Here is a 20,285-nt window from a genome sequence, read left to right as displayed (position 1 = left end):
ATATAATATGTACAGGACGCATTAGGGAATTTAATGCACATTGTATTAACATAAATAAATACCATATTTAATGTGACACTGAACATAAATAAACTACATGAATAAACTACATGAGTAACATTAGAGTATGAATAAGATCTCCACTATTCAGGTTAGATAGCATTCAAATATATCTTCCTTGTTTCTGTGGCAGAATGTATTTTTTATGCTACACCGTGTTTCACTAGTTACAGAGATATAGGCCGCTGTTGAATGAAAAACACAAGAGATATGTTGTTTTGTTGCCTTTATTTCTGCATCCTACAGTATCAGCCAAAGGATCAGAGCGATATCAATGGTGTGGCCTCTGTTGCTGGTGTTTGAGCTGTCTGTTTGCTGTGGTGAAGTATTTGATGTGTTTCTGATGATATGGTTTGTTAGGTTGAAATCCTGCATGGTCTGTAATGCATGTTCTCGGACTTCCCTTTTGCATTTTCGTGTGATGCTGTGCACCTTCTATTGTGGCGCTTGGTATTTGTGTGTGATATTTTCTCATATGTTCTGTGCCACCGTGATTGTACACACAACTTTAGTTTTTGAGTTTGATATTTCATTGAGAAGTCCACGGTCGAATAAGCCTAAAGGAAGTTTTATATTTTTTTCAAACCAATTAATAGATTTTGAATTGTATCCTTACTACTCCTTAAATATATAGCCAAATACCTTCCTTGGCTTGGATACTGTGCTGTTGTTTATAATGCTAGCCCTGGCACACCAATAGGCAAAATTATCAGTAGTCTGTCCATCCTGCAATGAAGTCAACTGAAGCGTATATACTCACAACAATGGTTCCACTTTAAAAATCATATGTACACTACCGTTCAAAAGTTTGCGGGCACTTGTTTTTGAAGGAAAAACATTTTTTTGTCCATTTAAAATAACATCAAATTGATCAGAAATACGGTGTAGACATTGTTAATGTTGTAAATTACTATTGTAGCTGGCCTTCTAGGCAGAGATCCTCTGTCTAGTGTCTGTGTTTTTTTGCCCATCTTAATCTTTTATTTTTATTGGCCAGTCTGAGATACTGTATGGCTATTCTTTGCAACTCTGCCTAGAAGGCCAGCATCCCAGAGTCGCCTCTTCACTGTTGACGTTGAGACCGGTGTTTTGCGGGTACTATTTAATGAAGCTGCCAGTTGAGGACTTGTGAGGCGTCTGTTTCTCAAACTAGAAACTCTTATGTACTTGTCTTCTTGCTCAATTGTGCACCGGGGCCTCCCACTCCCCTTTCTATTCTGGTTAGAGCCAGTTTGCGCTGTTCTGTGAAGGGAGTAGTACGCAGCGTTGTACAAGATCTTCAGTTTCTTGGCAATTTCTCACATGGAATAGACTTTGTTTCTCAGAACAAGAATAGACTGATGCTGATGCTCAAGATACTCAACTAGTCTAAAGAAGGCCAGTTTTATTGCTTCTTTAATCAGGACAACAGTTTTCAGCTGTGCCAACATAATTGCAAAAGGTTTTTCTAATGATCAATTAGCCTTTTAAAATGATGAACTTGGATTAGCTAACACAATGTGCCATTGGAACACAGGAGTGATGGTTGCTGATAATGGGCCTCTGTAAGCCTAGGTAGATATTCCATTAAAAATCAGCCGTTTCCAGCTACAATAGTCATTTACAACATTAACAATGTCTACACTGTATTTCTGATCAATTTGATGTTATTTTAATGGACCAAAAAAAACAAGGACATTTCTAAGTGACTCCACATTTCTGAACGGTAGTGTACATGGATACGAGATGTCTGAGATGAACTTCGGTGTGTGTGTGTGTGTGTGTGTGTGTGTGCGTGCGTGTGTGTGAGTGAGAGTGTGTGAGTGCCTGTCTTAATGCGGAGCCACAATAAAGCCATTTACTACAATGCGCAAATCCCATATACTGTACTCAGCCTCTGAAGATGACTTCAGGACATTGGGAGTAGGAAAACATGACTGATGTTTTTGTCCCCCTGAATGGGACACATCATCTTCTGCCAATGGCTTTTGGCATCTCACTGAGACCTCTGCTCATCATCTGATCTCACCAGAGAACTCACAGCCTCATCACATCGCTGAGTAGTTAGTCCAGGCCCCACCATGCAATCACCGCTGCTCTTCTAAACGCTTCATGGAATGAAGGCCAGATCTGTGAAAATCATTGTGTTCAATGGCTACCAGGCCATGTGTTGTCACCATGTCTACCAGGTGTCCACCAGATCATGTCTACTCCTTTCCTCTGGCCATGTCCACCTCAATCTGCTTCAGCCTGCATCAGTCTGCCACAGCCTCAGTCTGCTTCAGTCCACTTAACTATGCATCAGTCTGCTTTAGACCTTTTCAATGTGTTTCAATGCCACTTTGGACACACTGATCTGGACTGGAACTCATATTGACTTCCTTACCGTTCATATTCACACAGCTGAGAGAATTCACTCACACTCTTACAGTCGAGTCTTTCATATACAACAGGAGTTCATGTATCATCCACTGGTCTCATCTTCTCCCAGAATGAGAGCATGGGTTTGATCACTGTTTGTTTCCGTTAGAACAGATCGAGCCTGATGAGTTAGGTCTTGTATAGTGATCAGGCCAGACCACAATTCTGAGTCTGTAACCCAATGCACAGACAGTCTAACTGCTCCACCAATCGCATACAGGGACAGAGCTGCAGAAGCGAATTGTCATCTGGCATCTCTTGAATAGAGACATTGTAATTACACAGATTTTCTTACAGGTCTTTTTAGGGCAATTAGGGTAGCTCGTCGTCTCTGTGTCCAATTTAATCCCCTTGATGACAAGAAGCTGGACTCAACAAAAGCATGTTTGGGTTTCTCTTTATTTGAGGTGTGACGTCGGACATTGGCTCGACGATGTTGAGTTGGTTTTTCCTACCGCAGTACAAATGAGACCTTTGGTAAAGCTGAACGATTCAAACTGTCTTTAATCCTGTGGATTAGTTTGATTATGTAGTGTATCAACATACTACTTTAACTATGGAGGCATTGGGAAATCCAGCCCTAGGCAGCTTGCAAAATCTTTGCTTTGTGCTGGAGAACAGAACTAAATAATACATATTTTGAGTAACCTGAACAGGCTTGATATGTTACAGAGATTTGTGTTCAAACTGACTCAAATCTACTCTGGTATGAGGGAAGATCCTATGTGAGTATTACTGTGAACCCCTCTATCTGAGAGCCTCTCTCTCTGGAGTGGATCATCACCATCTGACACTGGAGCACAGAGTGGAACCATGGGACAAACAAGGTCACGACCCCAGTCATGACCCCAGTCCGATCTATCCCCTATTAGTCTAAATCCATCTTCCTCCCGAAGTCAGCAGTGCTCTATGTCTGACATAGAACTCTACTTCACTTAAACACACTATCCTGCCATCCACACGTCAACCAGCCTCAAGTTCTGTTTAGAGGTCCTGTCAGCCGCAGACCAAGAAACCACTTTAGAAGGCTTTTAGTAATGCATTGTATGAAAGCGTGCGTGTATTCATGTACATGTGTTTGTCAACATGTATTCGGCTCTCAGAGGGACGGATGACAATCTAAACCAGAATGTGTACTGTAGGATTATATTTTAGGTCTCCTTAAAGTGGTTCAAAGTTCAGGGTTTGGTTGCACACGTCATTTTGGATTTTTCCATACAAGGAGGGGAAACTACGTTTTCACTCTGGTGGGGATTTGTTTTCTTTTACTGAAAAAACAACACCACCAAAAGTCATGTCTACTTTTTTGAATACATTTTTCTGACACAAATAGTTTTTTATTGGGAATTAGAGTTGAGAGTGCTTTGGTATGATGTGTGTGTTCTATTCGAGGCAGTCCTGTGTTAGTTGTGATTTATGTTGCCTTGCTCAAGTTGATTTCACCCCCCCCTTTCTCCAGGCACATTGTGGTCTGTGGTCATATAACGCTCGAAAGTGTCTCCAACTTCCTCAAAGACTTCCTACACAAGGACAGGGATGATGTCAATGTAGAAATTGTTTTTCTCCATAAGTAAGTACATGTTTCAGTCCCTGACTTTAAACCATTACATAGCATAGTTAAACATGAAATAATATAAACATAAAGCATAGGAAAATGTATTTTTCTCTATTCTTTCTCTCATGATCCCCCCCATTAAAAAAAATATAAAAAATGTGGGGTCTAATGTATTTCTAAAGTATGCATAAAATATCTACACCAGATATACAAAACTATGTGGACACCCCTTCAAATTAGTGGATTCGGATAATTCAGCCACAACCGTTGCTGTTAGGTGTATAAAATCGAACACACAGCCATGCAATCTCCATAGACAAACATTGGCAGTAGAATGGCTCGTACTAAAGAGCTCAGTGACTTTCAACGTGGCACCGTCATAGGATGCCACCTTTCCAACAAGTCAGTTCGTCAAATTTCTGCCCTGTTAGAGCTTCCCCGATCAGCTGAAAGTGCTGATATTGTGAAGTGGAAACGACTAAGGCAACAACGGTTCAGCTGCAAAGTGGTAGACCACACAAGCTCACAGAACAGGACTGCTGAGTGCAGAAGCGCGAAGCATGTAAAAATCATCTGTCCTCGGTTGCAACACTCACTACGGTTTACAAACTGCCTCTGGCAGCAAAGTCAGCACAATAACTGTTCGACGGGAACTTCATGAAATGGGTTTCCATGTCCGAGCAGCCGCACACAAGCCTAAGATCACCATGCGCAATGCCAAGCGTCGGCTAGAGTGGTGTAAAGCTCGCTGGAGTGGCGTAAAGCTCGCCGATGTGTGATGAATCACACTTCACCATCTGGTTATCCGATGGACGAATCTGGGTTTGGTGGATGCCAGGAGAACGCTACCTGCACGGTTGCATAGTGCCAACTGTAAAGTTTGGTGGAGTAATAATGGTCTGGGGCTCTTTGTCATGGTTCGGGCTAGGTCGCTTAGTTACAGTGCAGGGAAATCTTAACGCTACAGCATACACTGACATTCTAGATGATTCTGTGCTTCCAACTTTGTGGCAACAGTTTGGGGAAGGCCCTTTCCTGTTTGCATGACAATGCCCCTGTGCACAAAGCGAGGTCAATACAGAAATGGTTTGTCGAGATCGGTGTGGAAAAACTTGATTGGCCTTTGGGATGAATTGGAACGCCGACTGCAAGCCAGGCCTAATCACACAACATCAGTGCCCGACCTCACTAATGCTCTTGTGGTTGAATGGAAGCAAGTCCCCGCACCAATGTTCCAATATCCTGTGGAAAGCCTTCCCAGAAGAGTGGAGGCTGTTATAACAATGAAGGGGGATCCAACTCCATATTAATGCCCATGATTTTGGAATGAGATGTTTGACTAGCAGGTGTCCACATACTTCTGGTCATGTCTTTTTTTATGAGATCCAACCCCTTGATTGAGTACACTGCTTGTGAGTCACTCGGAAAGAGTTTCTGCTTCATTAATTAAATACTTCTAATTCCAACATGTATATGTCCTTGCACTCTCTTTCTCTTTCACTCTCTCACTCTCTGTTCCTGTAGTATTTCCCCTAATCTTGAGCTGGAAGCCTTGTTCAAACGCCACTTTACCCAAGTGGAGTTCTACCAGGGATCTGTTCTCAACCCTCACGATCTGGCCCGAGTGAAGGTACTGTACTAGCATGTACTGCTGTTATAAATCGTATTACACCGTACTGTAGTTACAGGGTGAAAGGCTGTGCGTGAAAACAAGAAAATACTAAAAAGGCCAATGCTCCTGATCCCACCATCTAAGAGTGACAACGTTTCAATCAAAGTTGGACCTTTGCTTTGACCTGACGAAGATCAATCTTGGGTTGAAATATGAATATTTGAAGGTGAGAGGGTTTCTGCTGTGTATTCTCTAACTCTTTATCGTTCTCTGTATAGATTGAGTCAGCAGACGCCTGTCTGATTCTGGCTAATAAATACTGTCCAGATCCCGATGCTGAAGATGCCTCTAACATCATGAGGTAATGATGATGATGATAATGATGATAAAAAATCTGGAGAGAGGACTGTTTACAGTATGTGTTCAATATATTTTTTTGAATTTGTAGGGTCATCTCTATCAAGAACTATTCCCCCAAGATACGAATTATCACTCAAATGTTACAATACCATAACAAGGTAGGGTCAGCACATCACTCCTACGCTTCCTGCAATGATAAACATAATGATAATGGTTCAAACGTCTTTGGAGAAGGGAGATGTGTAATATGTGTGTGTGTGTGTGTAGGCTCACCTGCTCAACATTCCTAGCTGGAACTGGAAGGAGGGTGATGATGCGATCTGTCTAGCAGAGCTGAAGGCTGGCTTCATAGCTCAGAGCTGTCTGGCCCAGGGCCTCTCCACCATGCTGGCCAATCTCTTCTCCATGAGGTCTTTCATCGAGGTAACGTTGATACAACATTAACATGACATTTTCACAATTATCTCTTTCATCAACCTAACAATGTCAGTAAGGGTAACATTATTTGACGCAATGTCAGTACGGTAACATTAACGCAACCTTTTCACAATGTCTGTCATCGAGATAACGTTGACACAATAACAGTAAGGTAACATTAAGGCCTAGATTCAATCTGGTCCGCAGAAGATCCACGTTATAGCATGATTGACATTTAAGGGTAATTTCCGTTTGAGCATGCAGTGTTTAAGGTGAATGCGGTCTCCGCAAACTAGTAAACGTTGCCTTTAAAATAGCCGAAAAGTGGTGATGGGATTGAATCTAGCCCTAACACAACCTTTTCACAATGAGGTCTGTCATAAGAGGTAACATTGACACAATAACAGTAAGGTAACATTAACACAACCTTTTCACAATGATCTCTTTCATTTAGGTAACATTTACAGAATGTCAGTTAGGTAACATCAACACAACCTGTTCAATGTTGTTTTACTTTGGTATTTACTGTAGTACTACAGGATAGATACTGTAAGTGATTCCATGGGAGGACTGAGCTCTGGTCTGCTGAGTGAGACATCTCTGAGGGAGTGTTATCATTCAGAATCGTAACGGTCTTTCAGTCAGTCTGGTTTATCGTATATAATCTGTAGGATCCTTGGCACTCAGCATTGCAGAGGTGCTCCTCTATATGAAAGAGCTGGTCTTCTTGTCGTAAAGATGATGGAGAAGTTTATAATGAGCGGGCTGACGAGGTCAGGATGGAGAAGAAACATCTGCTGGCCATATTTCCTGTATGAAAACATAGACTAAGAAATGTAGAAAAGATGGACTATCGACGCTAAAACATAAACGGGGATCTAAGCTGTGAATGAAAAGGCATTGCCCTCGTTAAAGAGGGATTTAAAACGTTCGGCTTTCATCATCTACCATATGACAGCTGCAAAGCTTTCAGGAAACTCATCCCTCATCGTCTATGGCAGCTTAGTGGATATGATGTAGCCTGCATGAACATCTGACAAAGAAGGGAGGAATCACTTCACATGAGAGGAAGAAATGAAGACCTACAGTATTATTGTTACCATTATTTGATGAGTTGTGAAGCAGTACAGCCCTAGTCAGTCAGAACTCATGCTAGGCCAAGCCTAGTGAAACAACTTGTACATGATATACTGTCACCAAGTCAGCACGCCTTTGCTTCCCTCAAAGTTGGTAGCTTTTCAACAAAAACAGTCAACTAAAACGCTTAATTCAAACCATACCATCTCTGGTTTAATAGCAGGATGAATACACACGGAATACTCTATATTATTAAAATAGTTGGCAACAGAAAGTCGATGTCAAAATGAATGACCTAAGAACATTAACTTATTTGAAATCTATCATAAATGCTAACATTTTGAATGGCACCATTGTGCGGTTGAGAGAGGACAGGAGTAATTAAAATAGTTCTGTAATAGAGGTGGCCTCTTCTGATTCTGTCAGCATGCCTTAGACTTAGAGACCTCCATAAACATATGAACCTAAAGGCACAACGCTAGAAACGGAATGCTTATAGTGCATGGCGGGTTGCACTTGAGGACCGGTTATTGTGAGGCTTCTTAACGAGGTGAAGAGTGATGTGTCCGACAGCTTTTCTCAGCACAACTCTTACTAGGTAATTACAGAGTATGTGTTCCAAATCGCACCCTATTCACAATTTAGTGCACTACTTTTGACCAGGGCCCATAGCGCTATATAGGGAATAGGGTGCCTTTTGGTACACATCATGGAGAAATAGGTCAGTTCTGACACATTCATCTGCAGACATCTGTAATGAGCCTGTGTGTGAATGGGAAAGGAGGGATGTCTGGTCAGATCTGGATGAAGTTCATCAGGCCTTGTTTTGTTACCAGGGTGATAATAGTCCGTCGTCATGGCAATTTGTCGTCACAGGTGATTGAAACAGGAAGAGAACCAGAAAGTTAGTGAAAGGTGCTAATGAGAGACCCAAAAATACACACATATGCACACACACACACACACAATATAATGGATGCCATCTCCGCAGGATCCCCTCGATTAGTGTTCCCCTAAAGATGCCTGACCAATTGCTCTTACCTCAAACAGGCGAGGCGTGTGTGTGTGTTAGTTATAGAGGAAGTGTGTTCTGAGTCCCATATTAAAGCCTGTATAGCAGTCAGGATGGGGTGGAGTTATGATAAAGAGACATGGAGACCGTTTCATAATGGGTCTAAGGATCTGAGTGTGTCTGCAGTTCATCAAAGTGTCTTCTCCATCACTAAGAGACTGCTAATGAGGATGGGCTTATAAAGGGCTTATAAGGGGCTTATAACTGTGCTCAAGTTACAACTATACACATTTTCCATTTGTATATGTATTTATATGTATCTTTACGTATTTATATATGTATTTATATGTATCTTTACGTATTTATATATGTATGTTGTGCTTGTTGCTTCTCAGATTGAAGAGGATACGTGGCAGAAGTACTATTTAGAAGGGGTAGCTAATGAGATGTACACAGAGTATCTGTCCAGTGCCTTTGTGGGGCTCTCCTTCCCAGCAGTCTGTGAGTAAGTATGACACACCACAGTGATCTAGTCCTTGGGCCGGTATGGGTAACTCTCTGCTTCAACCACTATTCTGTCCCTGGTACTGCTACAACCACTGTTCTGTCCCTGGTACTGCTACAACCACTGTTCTGTCCCTGGTACTGCTACAATCACTGTTCTGTCCCTGGTACTGCTACAACCACTGTTCTGTCCCTGGTACTGATACAACCACTGTTCTGTCCCTGGTACTGCTACAATCACTGTTCTGTCCCTGGTACTGCTACAGCCACTGTTCTGTCCCTGGTACTGCTACAACCACTGTTCTGTCCCTGGTACTGCTACAACCACTGTTCTGTCCCTGGTACTGCTACAACCACTGTTCTGTCCCTGGTACTGCTACAACCACTGTTCTGTCCCTGGTACTGATACAACCACTGTTCTGTCCCTGGTACTGCTACAACCACTGTTCTGTCCCTGGTACTGCTACAACTGCTGAAGAATAGTTGGTAGATAGAGGAGGACAATGACATTAAGAGTAAATTAATATAAAAGAAAAGTAACATTTTAATTTGAAACTATTGGTAATGTTGAAATAGTAGCTTTATAATGTAGAACCTTGAAGAGGCATACCCTTCCCTTACAATCCTCTGTGTGTGTCTGTGTGTCTGTCTGTGTCAGGCTGTGCTACGTGAAGCTGAAGCTGTTGCTTATCGCCATCGAGAACAAGTCGGAGCTGGGAGAGAGCAGGTTTGTGTCTCTGTTTTTCTCTCTGTTTCTCTCTGTGTTGTACAGGACTACATGGCTGCTCTTGTTCTGTGTATCACCACTGGACCTCTCTGTCTGTAACATCCCAGAACCTTTTTAAATCTTAGGATGTCTTTCAAGATTTATCTGTAAATAGTTGTCTCTGTGTTGAACCATGAAAACCATTAACGCTCTATGGTACTATTAACTTGCTAACTATTAACATGAAATACTACTTACTATATTTCACTTACCATAAATTGCTAAATCCCACCCACCCCAACTCCAACAGCAGTGTGAACTGGCTTTGTGCAAATAATGCGTTTATAGTAGTCGTTTTAGTTTAGTTTTTACTATATTACGAAATCACTATAGAAGAAGTAATGTCTAACTAACTTGTTATATATTTTGAAAAACACTTATTTTAAAACTTTCTCTCAGACTTTTTGTAGTGTGCTTGCACCTGGACATGGTATAGTGAGGCATTTCTTTTGGTCATGCCAGGCTTTTTTCCACTACATAGTGCCACCATTCTCAGTGCCATCTGAACTGCATATCTCTCTGATAGCAGAAGTCAATTATTTCACAGATGCAATATGTGTAACAAGATCAGCTCTTCTAGATCTTCAACCTTCTGGTTTACTAAGTGATATGAAGGTCTTCACCTTTTTCACAGAGTGCTACAGCAAGCACTTTCATTTCCCCATCAGAAGGTAGAAGGACAGCACATTGAGACATATTGAGACACATTCATAATATGATTTTTCATCTCTCCTTTTATGTTAATAACAACTGTTTGATTTGAGGTTGTTTTCTTGTTGTTTGCAGAAGCCGAAAGCGGTATGCCCTCTTCCTTATCTTTCCCTCCAAAGTTCAACCGTATCGCCACCACTTTAGAGATTCTGACTTTGGGTCATGTTTCCTAAGGATCCATTTCCAAACCCTATATCAAAATGGGCCAATGTCTCACTCTATATTTGATTGTGTTCCTTGTGCCTAATGCACTAACTTCTTTGCAGGCAGAGAGAGGATAGTTGAATTTGACTCGTTTGTAACTCTTGTTGATTTGTCTGATGTTGTCGACGTGCCCAGGCTAACACCATCTCCTCCATTTTTACCTCCTGTTTTGAGTTTCTTTCTGTCTCTTCATTTGTCTCTCACTTCAGTTCTTTTTCAGTGTCCTCAGTCAGTCGTAACTGTGTGTGAACTTTGCCAAACTGATTATTATTTTCTTCTGGGTGTTTATTTATTTTTGTGCTATGCTCATCATCACAACACTACTTCATATTATTATAGTTTTGATAGTGTCATCTCACGTATCAGTCAGGAAACAGATTGTTGATGTCTGAACCCCAGAAGGGTTTATGATGGATAAGGCTATTGTTGATTGTTTGCACATTTCTGCAATATTATGGAATCGATGGATTGATTATGTCATTGCAGTTTGACACAAATGCATGTTTTATAGATTTTTACGATACCAACAGCATTTATTAAGCCATGTCATATCTTATTCAAGGCATGGGACCATTGACTTTGGATAACTTAACATTTATCCAATGCCACGTTTTCCATGGGTGCTGCAAATCATCTTCATACTTGCATTTCATCCCTTTCTTACTGTTTTGTCATATGTGTGTGGATACTGTTTGCTTTCTGTGCGTGCGTGTGCGTGCGTGTGTGCGTAAGCTTGTGTGTGTGTCAGTCACCATGTACCCCCATACCTGTGAGTCTCTGAGTAGATGTTATCAAGTGAGGTCACTTTCTGTCAGTTTGGTGTTTAAGAAAACAATCCAACTGCACAGAAGTTACTGCAACAGTCTGCATCTACGTACCTGTCTCTTTATCTGTACTGCAGTGGCTATGCCTGGTCTGTTTTACAAGTGTCCTACTCACTCTGTTTGGTAACTGCATGTAATAACACTCTATCATATGGGATGCTTGCCTTGTTGCTCACAATATGAGGTTTTGATACAGTTTGGGCCTCTATACATAATTGGAGAAAATGACATTTTGTTTCATTTCTTAGTTATTAGATCTGAAATGTGTAAACTATGTGAAATCTCAGATTTGGGCAGCAATGTGTTTTTTTGTAGTGTCTTTGTTAGTTTATTTAGTATTTTTCCAAAACAGCATGTCAAACGTGATTCCTGTTTTCTACTCTGGGGCCATTCTATCTGACATAAAGCTCAATAGGGCAACTCTAAACTTAAGTTTAGCAGAATATCATGTTATTTTGCTGTTGCTATTGATTACAGCTTTATAATTGATCCAATCTCCCCCTTATTGTTTAAGTATGTTGTTTGTAGAGCCCAGAGGAAAGATTTTTTTTAATCATTTGCAAATTAGTCTGTAGTTTTCAGCTGCTCTCAGCTATTTTCTGAGCTTGCGTGCACTTTTACACAGTATAATGTTGGTATAGACAAATTGTCTAAAATCTGTCTAAACACTACCAAAGTACCAAAAACTAACCTTTAATGTATGAAGGCCGAACATTGAATGACAGTGAATAATTAATAAATTAAAGAGTTGGTAAAATGAAGTATTAGTAAATTAAAGAGTTGGTAAAGTACAATAACGTATTAGTAAATTAAAAGGTGAATATAGTAGAATCAGGTATTAGCAAGTCAGTCAAGCATAAAACTTTAATAAAGTACAATGAAGTATTAGTAAAACACAGCATTAGTTAAATGAAGCCTTAGTAAAGTATAATAAAGCCTTAGTAAAGTAAACTATTGGCAAAGTATAGTATTCATAAAATAAGAAGTAAAATATTTGTTAAGTATTATCAAAATAAGTTAGGAAAGTATTTCTAAAGTAAAGTATTATTAATTTCCCTTTCGTCTGGGCTCGGAGGCCAGGGGTGTCGTCCCCTGACTGTCGGTCTGTGTGTTCCGTTTGTTAGTCTGTCTGCACTCCCATCATTGATGATTCCTACCCACAGGTAACCATTAATGAACTGGGCATATGTGCGTGTGTGTCGTCCACGCTCGTCTGTCTAATTCAGGGGGAATGATACAGCCAGTCCATACAGGCACCCTACACACACAAACACCATCCAAATCTACATTATCTTCTTTACCGTAGACATATGTTTGAGGATACAGTTTTAGGGTCGGTGAGGTTAGGGGTTACAGTGTTAGGGGTCAGAATGAATTTGAGTATGAATATTACTTATCCATTAGATAACATTACATGGCCATTTCCCTCAGCTTCTTGGTTATTAATTTGTTCCCCCTGATAAATCAACATGGACACTCATAATGTAAAGAAAAAAATGTATATCATATCACATTTCTTAGCTCAAATACCCTAAATCAGTACTGTAGCAGTACTATAACAATTCTATAATACCATTAAGCAGTGCTATAACAATGCTATAATACACTAAAGCAGTACTGTAGCAGTATTATGACAATACTATAACACACTAAAACAGTACTGTAGCAGTACTATAACAATACTATAACACACTAAAACAGTACTGTAGCAGTACTATAACAATACTATAACACACTAAAGCAGTACTGTAGCAGTACTATAACATACTAAAGCAGTACTGTAGCAGTACTATAACAATACTATAATACACTAAAGCAGTACTGTAGCAGTACTATAACAATACTATAATACACTAAAGCAGTACTGTAGCAGTACTATAACAATACTATAATACACTATATAACAACACTTAAGCCTATAGGAGATGATTCCTATTCCTCTGTAGTCTTAGTCTGAGGGCTGTTCATTCCCTTGTCTTCCACTGTCCAGTACTAACCCAGGTAACAGTATCTAACTGTAGTGTAACACGCCCGTTACATCATTCTGATAGCTGATTGGCTCTGACTTCTGAGACTGAAACCACTCCATAACAACAATTTTAATTATTTCTGCCCCCCCCCCCCACATCCCTACTAACCCTGCCCCAAACCCCATCCAAGCCAATCAGAACCATGGTGAAAAATAAAATAATTAGAATGTACAAACCAACTCATGCTGTTGCACATTCTGTCCATCTGTGTGAGTAGCCTCAGAGAAGGTGGCTGAACATGGAAACAATGGAAGAAGCAAGGTGTTTTTCGACACAATAACACTTGAACAAATACTCACCTCCATACAGTGGCCTACTAGCTCACACTGATAGCATTTACAGTACTTCCATTCCATACCACTCTCCAAACAAAGCAACTGGAGACTGCAGAAGCTGTGATTCCTTTGACCAATCCAATCAGGCCATTCTATATCTCTGGCTGTAGTAGTGTAGCTCCAGCTAGAGGGTTGATGGTGGGTGTGTGTGTGTGTACCATTCCTCGTGATTAGCGTGTGAGTGTGACTAACGGCCGTAACAGCGCCTACAGAGCGTGATGTCATCTATCTCTCCCATTACCCAGCATCCTCATCAACCCGGGGAACCACGTAAAGATGCAGGAAGGAACTCTGGGGTTCTTCATCGCCAGCGACGCCAAAGAAGTAAAGAGGTAATGGCAGAAAAAGGCCACAGTCTCAGTTTAAGGCCTTGTCTGTGTTTTCTATCTTCACCCTCTTGGTGGCTAAAAAAGTCACCATACTGTACAAAGCGATTAGACATTAAACTCCTAGAAATATCATTGGTAAAAGTAAAAGCCAGCTGGTAAAAGCCAGCTCACAGCTCAACCTGGTGGAATGGGTAGAACTCAATTGGTGTAAGTTGCAAACCAAGATGATAAGTGTCTATGCTGCTGTTTCCCCCCAGAGCATTTTTCTACTGCAAAGCTTGTCACGACGACATCACAGACCCCAAACGGATCAAAAAGTGCGGCTGCAAACGACGTGAGTACAGCTACTCTCTGTCCACAACACCACCACTCACCCCTCTCATGCCCCCCCCCCCCCCCCTCCTCCCATCCCAAAACCCTCCCCTACCCCCCAATGTCTCTGAAGTATGATTAGGATGTGCTATAATAAAGATTGTCATATCCCTTACTGTTTCTCATAGTAATGTCCTTTTACAGTGGTAAAATGGAAATGGAAATTGCCCCAGTGATTACCTTGAGTCCCTTTTGAGTGTATCAACTGTGATCACAACTTTCAAACCTTCATTGTGGTATGATCTGAAGTCAATGTGTAATGGTATTATTTTCTCAACCCAAGAGAACAGTACAGGCAACATTGTGTACATTTTGTTAGATTTTTTTTCAGTTATTTTTTATTTTGAATATGTAAACCTATCATGTCAAGAATTTATCATAATGATGAAACTAACTAGAAGGGTGGACTGAAGTCTGGAGGGAGAAAAAGACAGAGAGAGAAAAAAAGCGAGAAGACCGGCGAAGAGAGATAGAAAGAGTGTGAGCTGTACATCAGTATGCTAACGATGGAGTAAGTGAGTGTCGAGAGGTAGAATGACAGGAGTAGCTGAGCAGAAGGAGGAGGCTGTCAGATCACCATAGTGACTCTGTGACACAGGCAGAGGTAATGACCTCAGTCAGGTGGAAGAATAAATGAGCCAATGGCTTTCCTCTACTCAGGGGTCATTGGGTCAGACAACCAGGCTCCCTATTGGCCCAACCATACAGAATCAGAGCACCTTATTGGGCCAGGCATTCCACCAAAAACATCTGCCAGCAGTGAATGACTTGGAATATGACTTAATATTACTATTGGTCAGACTGGGAATTAGAGAATGTGTACCAGGGTTGGGTTCAATTCAATTTCAATTCAGTTAATTCAGGAAGTAAACTCATTGAGGAAAATAATATGTTGTATTTTTGGAATAGCTTCCTGAACTTACTTCCTTACTTCCTGAATAGCCTGAATTGAAAGCATTAATTCAGAGGCAGGGCCTTATTACATGTTGGGACAAGTGACCTATATGGGCACTTGTCCCAACATGTTAGCATGTTAAATAATTTAGCGTACTGTATACTCTGTACATCTAGAAAGGTCAGTGACAGTTACAGTAAGCAGCCTATGCCCAAACACATGATCTCCAACGTCCTTTCCCTTTGTCTGTGTCATGCCAATTATTCACACTATAGGCCTCGTAGTCTGTCAGGTAGAGAGAACCAAAGACCTGTATTGTCTGATTTACAGTATAACTGAGACAAGGCAAGCCGAGCTGTACTAGGCTGGCCTGGTTACATATCCACTCTAGTTGCTGTAACCGTGCTGGAAAAGACAATGTGAACATAATGTATCCATGCCAGCACAGTACGGTTTGGGTTGGCCCTATAGTGTAATTGGTAATCATGCATTGGTCCACTAGATTTACTGTACCTGAAACAAGACAGTTCTATTCTAGATTATTTTGGGTTTCTGTGTCTCCATCTTATCACTGTTTTATTACCAACAGGAGGGCCCCTTTTAGAGAGATAACCGTTCCATTACTAGAATGGACGTTTGTCTTCTGTTAGTTCTGTCTTGTTTCTGTTGTTATTGTTGCTTATTTTTTCCATGTTTTTATGACCATTGACATTTTTTTAATGTTATTTCCTTCCCCTACTGCCGCCGGGAAACACCACTTCTTTATTTTAACCACTCTCTGATAGTGATTTATTGTGAGTAAAAAAAAACGGGTTCCCTCCTACCCAGAGTGCAGTGCAAGTGTCTTTTCTCTTTCTCAGCCAATAGTATACTGTATTCTATGTTGCATGTTACCAGTGTAGCATTTGCATCCCTCTCCTCGCCTCTCATCTTTACACTGTCCTGCCTCAGACCAGACCTGAAGGAATACAGCAGAACCCAAACTCAAACCAGCATCTGATTGTCTAGTGTTTCTCCTCATAGGCCCATAGTCTAGCCCAGCCTCAGGTTCATTTCAGATGACAGAGTAGAGTGTGATTTTATCATAGAAGTACATGAACTCTCTTCGACTCACTTCAAAAAGTTATTTTTGCCGCAATATTTGGTTGTTAAACTGAACAGATCTGTATTAGAAACCCAATCCCAAGCTTTGTCATCAGCTGTCCTTAAGTCCTCCTTACCTCCTCTAATGTCACGCTCTGAGAAAGTTGTAAATGGATGTGGTGACAATCTGAAATATCAAACCCACAGATTGATATAGGTAACGTTAGTCATAGATTTAAAAAAATATTTTTTTGTGATTTTTTTTACGAGGCTATTTTGCATGCTGCTTTATTTTCTGAAAAGCGGAAAGTGTTCTTGTGGGAAGTTCTTAAAATATTTCAGCTTATTGAGCAATATTGCTAAACACAATCAAAACAATCTGGTCGTACCACCCTCACTGCTTCTGGTCCCTCCCCCGCCCCCCAGTGCTCTAGTCCTCTGCCCAGCTCCAGTCATACCATTACACATAGTTCATCAGTACATTTAGAATTGAAATGTTGTCGCCCCCAGCCCCACTGCATTTCATTTCTATATGGTCATCAGGCCCATTTTTACTCACTGCCCTCAGTGACCTGAGTGAAAGAAAACATCTTCATTAGACAGTTATTTTAAGCGCCAATGTTGTACTGCCATTTGGCCACTAGATGGCCATGTCTCACAGTCCTGAATGTAGCCTATTGAAGGAAACTGACACATATCCTCAGAAACCTATTCAGCCAGAATATGATGAGCAACAGGGTGTTTCAGTCATAGACTGTTATATAATTACTAGAACGGTAAAAAAAAGAAGCATTTTGACTGGAACACTCATGGGTATACTCAATATGGCCGCCGGTCCAACCATCACAGACCCATTGATTTGAATGGAGTTACTGTACTAGTAATGGTAATATCTCTATGGTTGTAGTTAACTGTAGGTGTATCTTAACCTTTACAGTAGTTGTCATACAACTCTTAAAGGGAAAAGTTGTTTTATGTTAGTTTCATCATTGCATAGATTAACCCTTGGCTGTGTTTTATGCAGCCTGGTCTCATAGTCTAGGCGTAACATAGTAAAAGTAAATCCGGGGCATTTGAATTAGTGTGATTTGTTACGTTTGATATGGTCACATAAGACAAAAGATTACTTAAGGCAAAAGTGGGTGGTTGGTCGGTGTGGAAGGGTGGGCGTATAATGCCAACGTCTAGCGCCTAGCGCGTTCAAATCTCATCACAACTTGATAATTTTAGCTTATTTGCAACTACTTACTACTTTTTATCTACTTTGTAACTACTTAGCATGTTAGCTAACTCTAACCTTAACCTTTAGCCTAGCTACAACAAATTGGAATTCGTAACGTCATACGTTTTTTGCAAATTTGGAACTTATTGTTCAAATTGCAATTCGTAACATATTGTATGAAATTCAATTCGGAACATATCATATTGGAATTGGAATTCGTTACTTATCATAAGAAATGGATGACGGACATCTTCAAATGAATAACTATCATATGAAACGTAACATATCATACAAATTGGAGTGGATCGAATTTACTTTTACTATGCTACGTCTACCCCTGAGTCCAGGTTGGTTTTATGGTGTGCAATGTTTGATGGTTTGGTTTGGTTGGTTGAAGATGTCTGAACACAAAGTGAGTATTTCAAGGGAAAACTGTTCTTTGTCTTAAGCATTCCTCTATTTCCATTTGTGCTTTGCAACATGGTACAATAACTGGAGAGTTTAAAAGGCGTTTTAGTTTGGTTGTTTTCTATAAGTATCCATATGTTAATATAATATGACTGTTAATATAATATGACTAAGTTTGATTTACTATTCAAATTCAACACTGCTCATCGAGTTCTTGCTGAATAGGGTTGTCTTTATCTTAAGAGGATCAATGTCCGTTAGTCAGGTGTACATTTTAGGACATCCTTCTCACTATCGATTTTCAACACTGGCTTCGCGATGACTTCATCTTTGTACGTTTTGTCAGGTATAATGTTGAATGGGACATACGAAAACATACTTTTATTTCTAGAACTACAAACAAAAGAGACAGCACAGTTGTGTGTGAGCCTGTGTGTGTTAACAATCACCTTTGACAAAATGTACACATACAGTCATGCTCTTGTGGACTCTTGTGGTGAAGAATGTCCTAAAAGGGACACTGTAGTCCGTACTGTAGTAGATCAGGGTAACGGGTATGTGTGAAGTCATTTGAGTCAAACACATTGTCATGTCGTGTTCTCCATCTCCCCCTCCCATGTCTCGCTAACCAACAACCACATGTACAGTACTGTGTTCCACTGAATGCCCAGCCTAGAAAGAACTCCGAATAAAACTCAGAGTTCAGCATGAAATGAAAGCCACACTGCATGTCTGTCACGTCTCCAAAACTGTTTCTGCTCTGTAAAGAGGTACCACACTCCACCCCCTTTAATCGCTGTGATCTCTTTATGCATGCTTATGAATGCTTATAAAGCGCTTATGCATGCTGTTTATAGGACACAGTCCCTGTTTGGGGCCAGGCCTCACTCCCCATTCTCTCTCTGGCCACAAACTGAAACCTGCCACCTCGTTTGGGCTCCTAACCATACATGGTTAAAACAGTAAAAGTAGACTTATAGTTCTCCGAGAGAGTGCCAGAGTTTCTGTGAGGGTGTTAGAGTGAGTTAGTGACTTGGTACCCTGGCATAGGGAGAATGGGAACCAGGGATTGTTGTTTGTTGCCTGAACCAGAGTCACAGAAATCTAGAACTGCTGCTCTGAGGGGCTTTCACTACCTACCGCTACTTCTCCTGGGGTTAAGACCTCGACACATCTACTGTACACGCACACACACCTCAAATGTTTTACATACAGATCTGCCATCTTAATTTGATCACTCTGTTGTCGCAGATAATTTATCTGTGCAGCAGGAAATGCAAAGGTTTAAAATGGCTTCTAAAGTTTTTAATTTTCACTTTAAAATGTCAGACTTGATTTGCCCTAATGAAAAATATATCAACCCCTACAAAAAATGTCCATTAATTATAATCCACATAATTATTCACGTTTCCTGTTGCTGCATGCAATATGTTTTCCTGCTGTGAGAAGCAGGGTCAAATTAAGAGAGTTCATCTGTACTCCATGAACATCCACAGTAACTTGCAAACACATACACAAACCTCTCTGGGGAAGTGCTGGTTTAGTGAAACTCTTGTATTATAGACTAGCATGGTATGGCCAGTCTAGCCAATAGAGTAGTGTGATGATGCCTTGACCAGGGCTGCTGCACCTGCATGAAGGGATACAGGTACGTGATCCACACCTTTAGCCGGACGCATAGAGGATGTTATGATCTGTTCTGAATGGAATAATATGTGTCTCTAGGAGGTTTGCTGCTGAAGACATTGCCCATGCTACTCTCCTACCCCAGAATGACTCCCCTTCCATCTACCCCTGCTCCCCTTCCCCCCTCTCCCCCACTGTCATATTGGCCTGTATACCTGTTATAGCATTTTCAGCCTTTGGACACAGCTTGACCCTTGAGCCTAAGACCATCTGTACTACAAGTTAAATTGGACTACAACATTCAAATTGCTCAAAACTTTATTGATCATAACAAGACTAGGATAACTTTGAAAAATGCATTTTTTGGCCTTGATAATATATTGCACACAATTCTCACTGCAAAGAACCAAAAGCAGTTTGGCACTCTAGCCGTATACTGTGGGGTCCAAAATTATTGACAGCCTTGATAAATTAATGTATAAA

General features: G+C 40.7%; 1 protein-coding gene across 21 annotated transcripts in view; it reads left to right on the top strand.

Moving 5' to 3' along the window:
• kcnma1a (potassium large conductance calcium-activated channel, subfamily M, alpha member 1a) overlaps positions 1-20,285 on the top strand; it is a 306,999-nt gene that overhangs the window by 222,775 nt on the left and 63,939 nt on the right. For 13 of the 21 annotated variants that reach the window (XM_055928724.1, XM_055928749.1, XM_055928740.1 and 10 more), the window contains exons 10-19: positions 3,920-4,030; positions 5,540-5,645; positions 5,906-5,988; positions 6,076-6,145; positions 6,255-6,410; positions 8,889-8,998; positions 9,656-9,724; positions 10,550-10,561; positions 14,113-14,199; positions 14,454-14,530. In XM_055928724.1, the coding sequence (XP_055784699.1) occupies positions 3,920-4,030; positions 5,540-5,645; positions 5,906-5,988; positions 6,076-6,145; positions 6,255-6,410; positions 8,889-8,998; positions 9,656-9,724; positions 10,550-10,561; positions 14,113-14,199; positions 14,454-14,530 (881 nt within the window). Of the gene's footprint in view, positions 1-3,919; positions 4,031-5,539; positions 5,646-5,905; positions 5,989-6,075; positions 6,146-6,254; positions 6,411-8,888; positions 8,999-9,655; positions 9,725-10,549; positions 10,562-14,112; positions 14,200-14,453; positions 14,540-16,248; positions 16,258-20,285 lie in introns of all 21 variants that reach the window. The other 8 variants (XM_055928776.1, XM_055928733.1, XM_055928813.1 and 5 more) reach the window with 3 other exon arrangements.

This window comes from Salvelinus fontinalis, chromosome 1, assembly GCF_029448725.1.
Source record: "Salvelinus fontinalis isolate EN_2023a chromosome 1, ASM2944872v1, whole genome shotgun sequence".
Lineage (NCBI taxonomy): Eukaryota > Metazoa > Chordata > Actinopteri > Salmoniformes > Salmonidae > Salvelinus > Salvelinus fontinalis.
The sequence above is the reverse complement of the archived record's forward strand: the minus strand, read 5'-3'. Positions and strand labels throughout refer to the sequence as shown.